Below are 13,999 nucleotides of genomic sequence, written 5' to 3'. Positions count from 1 at the left end.
GAAGTTAAAGTTTTAATTACCATGTCTTAGTTGTAGGCTGCAGATGTCAACAGAAGACAACACTCAGAGGTGAGTCTTCCTCCATGCATACACATTGTGGATATAAAGAAGTCATTTAGTTTTAATGAGTGACTCTGGTTACTTTCTTGTAAATGGAGAACATAAAAGGCAAAGGTTTTACCCAATCCCGACTGAAATCGCAGAATTCACAGAAAGCTAATTACCAACTTATGGGTGTTAGAGACTATTTAGGTAAAACCTGAGGACAAACACGTGTCCCTTACTGCAGTCCAGATCTGCGTCTCCAGTCCCTGATGGTGTCAGCTTTCCTGAAGCAAAAACATATGATCCTAGCATCCAGGGACTAGGACTGTGAGAAGGACATCCATTCTGGTGAGCCTGCAGTGCAGCCGGCTTCCCGGGAGACGGTGCCACCGAGCCTTGCAGAGTTGACTGATGTGTAGATGATGGGGCAGCAAAGCGACACAGCCACTCTGCTTGTGTTACACAGCCCTCCTGTACTGGAAAAGTCTATCCTGCTGAGGAACATACGCTAATGTGTTACCAGAGACACTATTATATCCAGTACTGAAACGATCCTAGTCATCACTTTTGGGGTGCCATGATTCTGGATGAAGGGGGCCTTCTTTTGTTTCAATTATTCTATAAAGGCAGGTTCACTGTCTGCTTAAGCAGAGAAAAAAAAAAAGAATGTTAAACTCAATTAATTTATTAGACATTGGTCACATGTCCTCTCTTATTACTGATTCTGAACATCTGTCACAGAGTAGATTTTGTTCAGGACATTATGAACAACTGCATCATTCATTACTGGGAAAAAGGAGTGTGACACTGCCCAGCCACTACACCAGGCACGACATCCATTTCCCATAAGGCATGCATATTGCATGATGCCACACACGTGGGGCCTAGCCTTGGTGTTTATTTGGTTTATCTGTTTATATAAAGTCACTACTAAAGGTGGCCGGGAAATATGGAGCTGGCATTTTCTAATCTTCCTCTTTCCTCTGAAAGTCAGAGCCGGAGGCTGTGCTGTTGTTCTTTAACGCAAATGATTTGTTGAGGCCTTGATGCTCATTGCTATAAGCAATGCATGAAGATCAGGACTTTTAATGTGTCAGTTCCCTGTGTCTCAGGCAGGTCTCAGGCTCAGTTCACAGGGCAGCCTGGCTAAGGAGGGTGATTACAACCAGAGGTCTTTCTTCACTGTGAAGTTCTACACAAAGAATTGGGTATGCATGGAGGCTGCCATCAAGTGTCAAGGACATTACCTGAGCCAAAGAAAAAGAAATGGAACCTGTGCCTGTGGTGTGACCTGCTCCCAATGCTCCCAACTCCTGTGTTCCAAGTTCCTTACCAGTGTGATTGGATTAAGAGGTGGATTTTTTTTCCTGGGTGGTTAAATAATGACATTAGGGTCTGTACTATTTATTATTCTCTTTGCATTTGCTATAATCAAATACCCGAAGAGAAATAACTTCAGGTAAAAAGGGTTGATTTTGGCTTACAGTGCAGGAAGGCATATAGACTATGATATCAGGGAAGGCATGTGGACGGGTTATGAGAACTGTGGCTAATCACACTGCATCCCCATCAGGAAGCAGAGAGAGGAAATGGAGTGAGGCTATGTACTTCTTCCTACCAGGCACCAACTCAAGATCCCCTTGTTGGACCAAGTGTTCAAATATATAAGCCCACATAGTACAGTTCACATCCAAACCACAATAAGGTCTTTATCAAGTTGACAGGGGCAAAGTTCTTTTGGTGGCCATGAGGTAGAGGGGCAGAGCATCCATTCTTGTGAGAACTGCTGTCTGGAAGCAACCATGGAGTGCCATTTGGAACAAAAAGGAAATCCCTCACCAGATACCAAACCCACTGGCAGCTTGATTCTGAACTTCCCAACCTCCAGAACTGTGAGAAAAACACTTTATTGCTTATAAATGTCTTTGGCATTTTGTTATAGTAGCACAGACAGGCTGAAGTAAACAATGACAGAAAAACTAATCAAGTGACGCCCCTCCATGGAGTTATGTTGGGAACTGAGGTTTCCAGGAAGGTTTCTGGTAGTGTTCTGAGAACAAGTTTTCCATTTAGGGAAACCATCTCACCTCAAAACACACTATTTCTATTGGAGCCAAGCAGCCCTTTGTCCCAGAAGTTCTCTTCTGTCTGGAAAGGCCTACGAATCCTTTGTCTTTCTTATTCTGAAAGTTAAGATAATAGTCCGTAATACTTTTTATCTAATAGATGCGAGATCTGGTGATATCATTCTGTGCTACAAGAGACACGTGGCTGCAAAGGCAAAGGGTGCGAAAGACAAAGTGTGAAGTGCAAAGATGGAAAGGAGGAAACGGAGCAGGGTTGTAGTAGGGAAGGAGTGTCCCCAGAATGGAGGAGACAGCCACTAGAGTCACAATGATAATGTTCCCTTTCTAGTCCTGAGCAGCCATCTATGAAACTTTGTCACCTGTCATCTGTCATCATCATCTGGCTGGTCCTCCCCTCAGGCACCTATGTGTCATGTCCTGTAATCCATCTGCAGGACACTAGGGGGCAGGAGGCATTGTTTACTCTTCTGTTTTTGGGAGGAGGGACACAGTCACGAGGCTTTGAGTACTGTAGCCATTCTGCAGATTTATTGCTGACTAGAAAGTTGCTAGTCACTGCTCGTACATCTTTGAATCCTTTTTTGAGGAGTGGATGATGCTTGTGCATTATGAGAGTACGTGCGTGGGTACACGTGTGTCCCAGTGTAGGTGTGTATGTGTAGTCAGAGGAAAGTCTCAGTCTTGATTCTTGCCTTCCAGCCAGTTTTGAGACTGGGTCTCTATTCACTGGCTGCACACACCAGACTAGGTGTTCCCATCTCCCATCCAGTTGTCCAAGGCCGGCATTCCAGATGTGCACTACTGTACCCAGATTTAAGTGGGTTCTGGGAACCCCAACCCAAGTCCTCATGCTTGGATGGCAATCATGTTACCCACTGAGCCATCTCCTCAGCAGTAGCCATAACGTTTATTGAAGTGATAAAGAGATTTATCACTTCATCAGGGAAGTGAGTAGGAATATTCATTTATGTTGTCATTTAGAAAACTATGCTTCAACCCCAAACAACCAATCACAGCAGGCTGAAAGTAATATGCAGATAATACACCTAAATCAACTACTTTTCATGCAAGCCAGATTAAAGGAAGGACTTAAAATACAAAATAAAACAAAGATAAAACAGGTATCATTCTCCTAATGTTTTGGGGAAAAATAGTTTTAATAGTTTTAATAAAATGATTATGTGATATTATTTATAAGAATGCAATGGGTTTGTTATCTTTATTCTATTTTTGTGGTGTTGGGGATTGAACCCAGGGCTTTATGCATGCTAGGCCAGCACTCTATTGGTGAGTTACAACCATACTCCTGTGGTTATTTTTAAATAAATTGATAGATTAATAGTTCTAAAATTCTGTTTGGGTAATTTATTAATAGATAAAACTTCTATAAAGGAAAGGTCTTTGTACTCCTCAGTGATTTTGAGATTATAAAAGGGTTTCATGGAACAGCAGTAACTGCTGGTGGCTAATTTTCTGATATAGTAGATTAGAAATGAGCCTGGCAAAATAAGTCATTTACTTGATCACAGCAAAACTGATAGCAAGAAGGCCAGAGACTGGGCTTCCAAGGTCAAGCTCTTAAATACTACCATGGTATCAGATGGGAAATACAACTGATCTGAACGTGGGACTAAAGTCCTACTTATTCTAAGAAGATTCAATGGTGCTATCTATACACTGGTGTGTTTCTACTTGTTTTGAAAGGTAACTTATGAGAGATGACACGTGATTGGTCAGCCAGGGCTACATGTTATAATGCCCCAAGGACTATTATGATGTCTCAAAGGTTTACACTATAGCCTGAAATGGAACAGTCTTCACTTAGCTAAAGAAGCTAAGCTCTAGATCAAAAGACTCCTGGGTCCTCCCCATTAAACAAAGAGTGAAAACAACACCCTCATTACAGAGCTGAGAGGACTAAGAACAACGGTGTCCTTGAGTCTCTCTGAGGTTCCTCATGCCCCATGATTACTTTACCCTCCAGGGTCCACAGTGATAGAGAGACATCCCAATTTAGCAAGAAGAAGGGAGGGAGTTGGTCAGCTGCTAACCCCCCTGATGCCATCTGGAGCACTGACATTCTCTGTGGGGCACAGCTGCACAGAGATACTGCTGCTCAGCAGGTGGCCACCTCTGGGCTGTGTCGCCTCAGCAGTGGATGGCATCTGTCTTGTTTGTTTCCTCCATTATAGATTTACTTTTGAACTGAAAACTTCTGGTTTCTTTGGAAACTTGGTTATTTCAAATGATGAGTTGCTGTGTAGACACACGAGAAAGGATGTGGCGAGTGCTTCTTTAATAACAACATGTGCGTCTGTAACAACAACACGCTTGTATTGGTTCATCTTACATTGCATGGCTGAGCTCCATTTATCTTGACTCCGTAGAGAGGAATGCACCAAAACACTTCTGTTGGTGTGCTGGCAGCTTCTTGCCACTTCTGTGGACTCGGGCTGATTGGCAGAGTGATGTCAGCTGATACAGACTCATGTGGTGGTTGGCTAAGACAGACTCATGTGGTAAGTCAAGACCCATGGGAGGACATGTGATGTGTGGAGGGAGTATAAGTAGTCGAGAGTGGGGGTTGGGGGGCAGACTTGCATAACTAGCTTTGCAATGCTTCCTTGGTCTCTAGTCTTAGCTGATCTTCACTTCAGTGAGAGACACATGGTAAATAACTTCTCCTGGTCCCTCCTGCTGACTTGTGCTGAGGCTGAGGCCTGGTTGTCTCTGCTCAGTAATGCCACTGTTGCTGGTTGGTGTTGCTATCCCGGCACTACAGAACTGGACTGCTGGTATATTCCTGAAGTGTTCGTGAGTGAGTGAAACAAGCTGCAGGCTGCTGAATCCTGTGAACTGAGCTACTGATTTCCTGACAACACAGATTGGATTTGCTCCAAAGAACAATTTTTAAACATGTCTGCTCCCCACATATCCTAATAACCTTTCTTTTCCACTACCTCTGGTGGGTAGTGGGCTACGAGGGAGGTTAAAACATTTAAAACCCCATATTAAAAGTAGGTTTTGAAAAAAAATCAAAGCCTACATACTTTTTCAAAAAATTATTTGTGTGTGTGTGTGTGCGCACACGCATCCACATTGCATACCGGGTGGTTGTTCGAGGACAACTTTCCTGAGCTGGCTCGCCCTTCCTACTTAGTGGGGTCCGAGAACCCAGACTCAACTGTTTAGGCTGGGTGCAAGCAACTCTACCTGCTGAGTCATCTCACGGGCCCTCAGTTTCTTTTAATAAAGAATAAAATGCTAGAACCCAAAGAAACATAATCCCCTCTTCCAACCTCTCCTATAACCTCACTTAATAAGATGAGCTTGGGCTTGCGAGCGAATGTAGGGTCCGCAGACAGCTATTTCTCCCGCATGGTGCAATGAAAAGGGATGAAATCACGTGACCCCCCTTTCCATTCTAGACTTGTCTCAAGCCGAGAGTTGAGGAAACTCTGTGCATCCGGTGATAAGCACATCTGCTCTCCATCAGAGTTGGCCGTAGCATCAAACTGATCAACTCTGCTGTTTGCATCCTGTCATCTATGTACGTGAAAAAGCCTGGAGTCCGCTTTAGTTAATGCATTGAATTTTAAAAATGAATTAATGTTGTAGTAGAAGGAATTCAATCAGAACTTTGTATGCTAGGCAAGTGCTCTCCCACCGGGAAATTCTCCAAACTCTTGTAATCTTTAGCTTGAACCAGCCTCGCAAGTTGTCCAGTCTGGCTTACACTTGCCTTAAGCTTGTGATCCTACCCCAGTCTCTAGAGCAGTTGGGATGAAATGCATAAGGAATCATGCCCATCTTTTTAACGATCATCGTTCTCTATGAAGATACTGAAGTAGCACAGGGCATACCTCATGTATGAGGGTGGCTTCTGAGCACTGCACACAAACTGGCTTTCCCATGCAGAACAGAAGTGAAACTGTAAACAAATCTAACTGTACACATGCTAGTCACCCCCAGGGGTGCAGCACTCCTGCAGTCTGCAATACAAGGTCAAGGTGGGAACTGGGTTACTGCAAGTTTCTATTTCATCACTCTACTGTCCTTAGACAGGGGACTATATGATATTAAACTGAAAAGAACAGACATCACACTTCATCTCAGCCCAAGGCCCTGAAGCTATTAGCTTTAACTGACTTATTCCTTGCCACCTGACCCAACCCTGCAATAGAATTACTGCAGAGAAAATAATTTTTTGTCTATAAAATTTTCAGGGAAGAAACTTAGTGATTTTATTTATATGAAAGAGTGCTTTCAGGGGAAGGGAACAACGCCCTGTGAGCATGCTAACTGAGGAAAGCAATATGCTAATATCCAAGGCACAGCGCTTTACGGATAATGGAGGATCTTAAATTGTTGTTGACTTTTATTCAAAGTGGAAACGGGCTCCCTGTACTTAGCCAGTGTGCAGCGCAGTGCAGCCGCGGTTCTTAGATCACCCCTGCTGTCGGGCAACTATTCTCAATCCCATATTCATCTTGCCTTCATTTCCTCCTTTCCTCCGAATCACCCAGCTTCATTAACTCATCAGGAAGTTTCTCAAGTGTTCTACAGGAGACATCATGTAAAAAATGCTGAACAGATGGGAGTACTCTTGAAGTAAAATTTAGATAAAATCTACAGGAATGACTCCATTCCAAAGTTCAGAGCCTTTGAAAGGACCCAAAAGCACAAGAAGGCATGCTCCACTGGACTCAAGCTTCTGATCCTCACGCTGCTGGAAAGACTATCAACAAACCGAAATGAGTTATCAAGTGCCAAGGATGTATACGGCATGTTGTTACGACACTGGGGCTGATGTTTAAAAGGCACACTTTCTCTTTGGAATAGTCAGGTTCCAGAGAGTACAAAAATCACCGAAAAGCTGACATAGAAATGAACCTGTTTTAAAGAAGTTTGGTGGGATGTAGCTCAGTGGTAGAGCACCTAGCTCAATCTCCAGGAAAAAAAAAAAAAACAGGTTTTGTTTGTCTGTTTAGTTTTGTTTTTGACAAGGTTTCTCTGTGTAGCATAGGCTGGTGTTTGAACTTTTGATCTTTCTGCCTCTGCCTCCTGATGTGTGGCACCATGTCCAGTTCCAACTCTAATTCATATCACTATGATAGGTTGATGAAGGGAAAGGAAAATGTTTTTTTTAAAATAAGGGTGGTGGAGGAAATGCCTTGCCTTTCACCTGCCCTCACATACACGATTGTGACTCAGTGTGAACTAACCCCATAGGATCACATATTTGAACACTTGGTCTTCAGCTAGTAGCAGTGTTTAGAAAGGTGTGTGGCCATTATAACAGAGCTCTGCTGGAGGAAATGAGTCACTGGGGGCAGACCTTGAGGATTTCCAGCCTGGCCCAAATTCTTGTTTGCTGAGTATGGATACAATGTAACCAGTTAAGGCTCTGATGCTGTCCCCACATTTCCCTGCCATAGTGGACTCTACTCCTTTGGAACTATAAGCCAAAATGAACCATTTCAACTTTAAGTTGTTTAAGGGAGAAGGTAACTAAGACACTTCCCTATAAAACTGCTTCTTGTTTGCAGACGTTCCTTAATTGTTCTCCGTTAGACCCTTCCTTCAGATATAACCCCATTCTATTTTACTTTTGTGGCAACGATTGATCTCATTTCAAAGTGCAATATCTGTTCTCTGCAGACAGCCACTGACTACTTTCTACCTGTGACAGTGTTTTTCTTAAGAGTCTCAAACTCAACTATCTTTGAGAGGTATCTTGGAGTGAAAGGGACTGGTGGACAGCAGACACTGGGTGAACTACCATGTACCACCTGAGGGAGGACAGCACTGCCTGCCACCACAATAATCAGGCCACTTGCTGTGGACTCTGTTCTTTAGCTGCTGTGTAGCTGAGATTTTCACAGGTACAATAAAAAGGGAAGAGGGAGACTCTTCACCCTACCCAGAAGTTAAAGAAAAAAATAAGCGGAGAGGCAAGTGTAAGTTTTTAGCAATATGAAGAGGCGGTGAGGGTGTGCATCCATGCATGTGTGTGCATGCATGGATGAATGTGCATGTAAGACAGACATAGACAAAAAGAAGAAGGAAAGAAGGAAGATTACATACTGTAAACTATAAGAAATCCTTATTAGAAAGGAGTAAGGGCTTGGGACAGGAGAAGAAGCTTACAAGGAGATGGTACTGAGGAAACTGGCTGAGATTCACCCCACCTCTAGGCTCCTCTCATCAGAACTGCCTTTCTTTGTCACTGAATGTGACACATACTGCAGTGGCTTGCTATCTTGGTCTTTTGGGGCAAGAGTTTGTCACCCTGACTCCAGCTACCCCGAGGCATCTCCAAGGATGTCCTGACTTCAGCCTATGTATAGAAACACTCTGAGGACACTCTCTCAGTCAAGCCTCCTGAAGTTCCAGAGTATTGGGTGCAAGGCACCTACAGGCATTGTTTATGGGGAGGATGGCTGGGACAGTCATCACCAAGGACAATTGAAAGTGTCGACACAGTGACCTAGCTACCAGGAACATGAAAGGGTTCAAGGTGTAATGAAAACATGACATGAAATAACCAATCACTGAGCTGTCTGCTCTAATGGTGCATGATGTCACAGTCATCCCTCCTGGCACACCACTGAGATGGCCTTTCTTCCGTGGAGATCCACTCAGAGTCCAAGAAGAGGCTGGAGAGGCAGCACTGAATCCCACCTTCTGCTCTCCCAACAGTCCTGGGACCATAATTACATAGGTTCCAGATGACAAACATTAGAGAGAGATTATATATGTCTTCAACAGACTTCTAGTTTTAAAATACGGATCAGAGCTTTAGAGAAACTGACTGAAACACCTAATCTTAATTTATGATGGGGGGAGGAAGGGAGCAAGAAAAAAAAAAAGAAAATCTTTCATTACAAGCGTAAGTGGGAGTTTTAATATATGTGTTGAACTGATAAGAAATTTAAATAGTTGCAGTGATCTGTTGCAATAGGTAGTATATTGTTTCAAGGTAGAATTGAATAATTAATCATTTAATACTTAACTGAAAAGTTTTGAATTTATAATAAGAAAAGTTCCGTGCTAAAGTATTCACTCATATTTTCACTTCAGTATTTAATGAAAAAATTGGAGAGAATGTTTCCTTTATTATTCCCCATTTCCTGCCTCTCCTCCAGCTGAATATTTGCTAATGCATAGCTGAAGGATAAGACATCAGACATCCTCAGACTCATCCCAAAGGCCAGCACAAGCTACCACCTACGAAGTGCTGTTCCTCTGTGTGCCCTGCTCATGGACACACCACAGTGTCGTGTTACATTCCTTACCATAACCTTCGTTTTTTAACCAGAAATATGAATCCTGAAACCCCCCCTCAGATAATTTCTAGACTGATTGGTTAATTTGTTCAATAACTAATCTATCTGGCAAATATTTATTTGCAGCTACTATGCCTTAGGCTCAATGCTAGATGCTAGACATTAAAAAACAAAACAAATCAAAACAAAAAAGACTATCAAGAGGATGAAGCCAAAAGTAACAACTAGCTAAACCTTCAAAAAATAGGGTGTTTTTTCTCCTGACTTTCATGTGTTTAAAAGGAGTTTTCTTGAGTTCTTTGTTGAACGTTTTGTCTTTTGATGTGTATGTTTTAAAATTAATACTAGACATTAAAAGCAAAGGACACAAAAGGAAACCAGTGACTTCAACCTCATAAAGTTGAGAACATGTGTGCATCATAAAATACTACTGAGGGCTGGGCTTGTGGCTCAGTTCTAGGTGCTTTGCCTCGTGTGCATGAAGTCCTGGATCTTTTGCATAAACCAGTCACATGTCTACAACCCTAGCTACAACTCAGGATGTAGAGGCAGTAGGATCAGGAGTTCAAGGTCATCCCAGGCTCACAGTCAGTTTAAGGATAGCCTGGGCTACATGAACCCTATCTCAAAAAATGACAAACATTGGGAGGCAGAGGCAGGTGGATTTCTGAGTTTGAGGCCAGTCTGGTCTACAGAGTGAGTTCCAGGACAGCCAGGGCTACACAGAGAAACTCTGTCTCAAAACAAACAAACAAACAAAAAATGACAAACAAATGAAAACAAAACACTTTGCAATTTCAAAATGTGGAAATAAACAGAATGTAACAGTTGGGAGTAAAGAATTACAAATCACTTAGATTTTACATCCAAAGTAGGTGAAGGACCATAGCCAAAGAGCAGCATGATAATCAGTTTAAACTAACGACAGGAAAAGGCTGTGAGCTGACATTTCTCCAAAGAAAATACATCAGTGGCTGGTCAAGATTACCAAACAGTACCAGTCCCCAGAGACATGCAAAGCACAATTATGGTTGTAAAGGATGACAATTCAAAGGAAAAAGTATTGGCATGAATATGGAGAAACTGGAACCTGTTTTCAGCTGGCAGGTTGTAAAAATGTTGCAACTTCTATGTACACAGTTCGGAATTCTTCAGAAAGTGCAATGTAGAATTAGCGTATGCCCGAGCATGTACTACAGGTAAGTATCCGTCAGAATTGAAAACAAGAAGAGGTATTGTGGGGAGGTGAATGAGAAATGTCCCCCAGTGGCTCATATGCTTTCCTGTTTGGTCACTAGTTGGTGTCACAGTTTGGGAAGTTATTTGACCATTAGAAGGTGGAGCCTTGTTGGAGGAAACATGTCAGGAGGGGCGATTTGAGGTTTTGTAGTCTTACCTCGCCTCCTGTCTCTTTACCCCTCTGTTGCCTGCAGGTAGGTGAAATGTCAGGCAGCTCCCTTCTCCTGACATGTTGGCGCTGTCCCTCTGGAATCCTAAGCCAAAAATGAACTCTCTCTTCACTTGCTGTTGTCTGGAGGTTTGATCCCAGCCACAGTAAAGTACCTAATACAGTTATCGGTGGGGTATTCATACACCATGTCCACAGCTGCATCATCCACTGTACTCAAAGGTGGCCAGTCAGCCACATACACACACTCAGCTTTCTGTGCTTTCTGCAGCTGTGTTCTATGAAGGCAAGGTGAACACCTACTCAGTGACTACTGAGCCATTTCCCCAAGGGGAAACTGAAGGTGAGGACCCACCATGCCTCTGGGCACTTTGTTTCTTGGCTGTTCTATAGGTAATCTTGTTTGGTATTTCTGATTTGATGCATTATTTAATACACACTGTTGAATTATCAACACAGAACTCATAGCAACAGCAAGATAGCTCACGACTGTGTGACGATGCTTTTCCTCTTGACACAGCGCCATTCCAGCCTTGCTGAGCTCAGTGGTGTCAGGCTACACATCAACACTGCACTCTGGCCACTTTGAACAGGGGCATTACCAAGAAAAGCATAGAAGTGCAGAGAATGTAGCAAAGACTAGAAATCATACAGGAGGCTTGTGCACAGTTTCAGAAAGGCAGAGAAAAGCCTTCTTCGTTCCCTGCTGCAATGTGCCCTCAAGAGTGACACTTATTTTGCCTCCTTACATGCACTATAACTGATGGCTAAGTTATTATGTGCATTTGTGGTGAGATTAAAACCAGATGTAACCACCAACAGGCAAATTCACAGGTAGCGAGCACATAAAAAATGAGGACTAACGACATATAAATAAGGGAATACTGCTCAGCCATGCAAAGGCTGAACCAGAAGACATGCTTCAGGGTGGGTAAACTGGGACAATATTGTATTTAATGAAAATAAGCCAGGCACAAAAGGACAAATATTGTATGTTTCCATTCTAACAAGGCTCTAGAATACAGGTAAGCTGATGGACTATAGGCCCCAGGAATTTAGAGATGGGTCAATGAAGAATTATCCCTCAACGTATTTGGAGTGTCATCATGAGAGGGTGAAAAGGACTGGAGGTGGAGTCTATGAAATAATGGCGGCTATAAAATAGCTCAGATGTCAGAGTATTCCCATTTACATTTTATGAAAACCTGATACACATACTTTGGAAGATTGGGCAGACCACATTGATCTTCTGTTCACACAGAAATCAAATGCACAGAACCTTCAGGTGGTGCCAGGAGGTTCTGATACTATTTAGCAATACCAGCTGATTATTGAGGAAAACCAAGTAAATTTAAAATGTGCATGCCAGTTCTTTGGCTTTACTTTGGATGAAAATTTATGCCACACAAGGATTATTCTGAGCACTTGCCAGAGTGGAGTTGTCTCAAGACCCTGTGATGGTCTCACATGTTCCTTGGAATGAAATGACTGTGTAGTAAGCCACGTGAGCCGGGGTTCCTGGCAGATGACCACAGGGCAATCCTGGCACAATGATTCTTTCCTTTACCGCCCGCCCATTTGTGATCTGATACCCTCATTCTAGAAGTCTCTACATTCACGTCTCTAGACATATGCTAGAGAGTGGCTGGACTTGCTATCATAATTCCAGGGCTCTCTTTTAAATATTTTTTTGACCCAACAATTACAAAGAGGCATTGCGGAATATAAACACACAAGAAATGTGCTAATGTGAAATGCAAACACTAATAAAATGTAAACTTAAAATAGGAAGGCATTCGTAGCCAAAGAAAAGAATCTACTAAAATTTGTTCAATCTTTTAAAATGCATCATAAAACGAGAATGTTTCACTGCAGAATAAGGTTTTGGCTTCTTTTATGATCGAAAGGAAGGGTAATTATGATTGTCAGGAAAACACACTGAGCAGCTGTGTACAGTTAACAAAAGAACCATTCTATGATGCTCTCCAAAACTGGCACTTTAAATATTCACATTTCCTAGAAATGTGCTTCTTTCCAACTAGAGCAGATACCAAAGAGATTGCTTTCTATTAATCATGGCATTGTACCAGGTGAGTTCTCAGAGCCAACTGGATCCTCTTTCTCTTGGGACAGTTCCCACATACATGATGTAACAGTTACATATACTGATTTATTACTGATAGTCAGATTTGTGTATGTTACAGCATTTTAATGACTGAGTTTTAAGTTTTAAAAATTCAACATCATTTAAACTCTTAAAAATGCTCGTTTCAGTAGATTCTTCCACACTTGTACATCTGGCTTAGAGACAATTTTTAAAAACAGCATAACGAATAATTCTGCAGTTTGTTTTATGAGGGCTAATTAATAGGTACTTACTCATTAAAAACTAGGTCTGGTGCAAAATAGAGAAATTGGCTGTTCGTATGTTTGTACGATCTCCAACTCAAGGCAAACGATGATAGACACATCCAAGAATACTGGATGAGGGTAATTTGGTCCTCAAGAGGCAAGTTTTTAAATCCTAGAGAACAGAACAATTAATCACCGAAAGACACTTAGCATGTGAGTACATTCCAGGAAGAAGTCAGCTCTCACTACCTTTCTCTAACAGACTCACATCAACTCCACTGACACCTACGGTGGCTGTGCCCAGCTCTGCGCACTCCTGGCTCTTCACGCAACTGGCTCTGCACAGACCTCATTTTAAATTCACACTAAATACTTGGTGTGGAGGGGTGGTGGCTGTGGGGACAAATCACACTAAAGAGTCCATCGAGCTGGAGGACACTGCATTCACCGGCAACATTTGCTTCATCCCCACACAATCAACAGCACCCACTTAAAGCAGTGTGTGTGTGTGTGTGTGTGTGTGTGTGTGTGTGTGTGTGTGTGTGTGTGTTAACTGTCACCATCTGCATGTCTGCAAGCAGAAACATTTTAGTGTTTTTGACTCTGTGGTCCCCAATGCCTGGGAGAGCAGCTGTTGGCAGTGTTCTGCAGCAGGGCAAGCATCCTTGCTTAAGGCCCCACTGTGCTTTTCTCGCTCCTTATTTCCAGCGGTGTCATGTTATTCTCTGGGGTGAAGCCCCCGTTTTTTTTTCCTGCAGACTACAGGTTGACCACAGGTAATACATGGACCAGGGCAATGTGAGAACATTTCAGCATGA

General features: G+C 42.6%; 1 protein-coding gene across 5 annotated transcripts in view; it reads right to left on the bottom strand.

The window, feature by feature from the left end:
• The window catches only part of Nr3c2 (nuclear receptor subfamily 3 group C member 2), a 327,934-nt gene that overhangs the window by 47,933 nt on the left and 266,002 nt on the right, over positions 1–13,999 (bottom strand). For all 5 annotated transcript variants that reach the window (XM_076915431.1, XM_076915429.1, XM_076915430.1 and 2 more), the window contains exon 6: positions 13,209–13,353. In XM_076915431.1, coding sequence (XP_076771546.1) covers positions 13,209–13,353 — 145 coding nt within the window. The remainder of the gene's footprint in view (positions 1–13,208; positions 13,354–13,999) is intronic.

The sequence above is a fragment of the Arvicanthis niloticus genome, chromosome 18, assembly GCF_011762505.2.
Source record: "Arvicanthis niloticus isolate mArvNil1 chromosome 18, mArvNil1.pat.X, whole genome shotgun sequence".
Classification (NCBI taxonomy): Eukaryota; Metazoa; Chordata; class Mammalia; order Rodentia; family Muridae; genus Arvicanthis; species Arvicanthis niloticus.
Note: the sequence above shows the minus strand (reverse complement) of the source record. Positions and strands in the feature narration are given on the sequence as shown.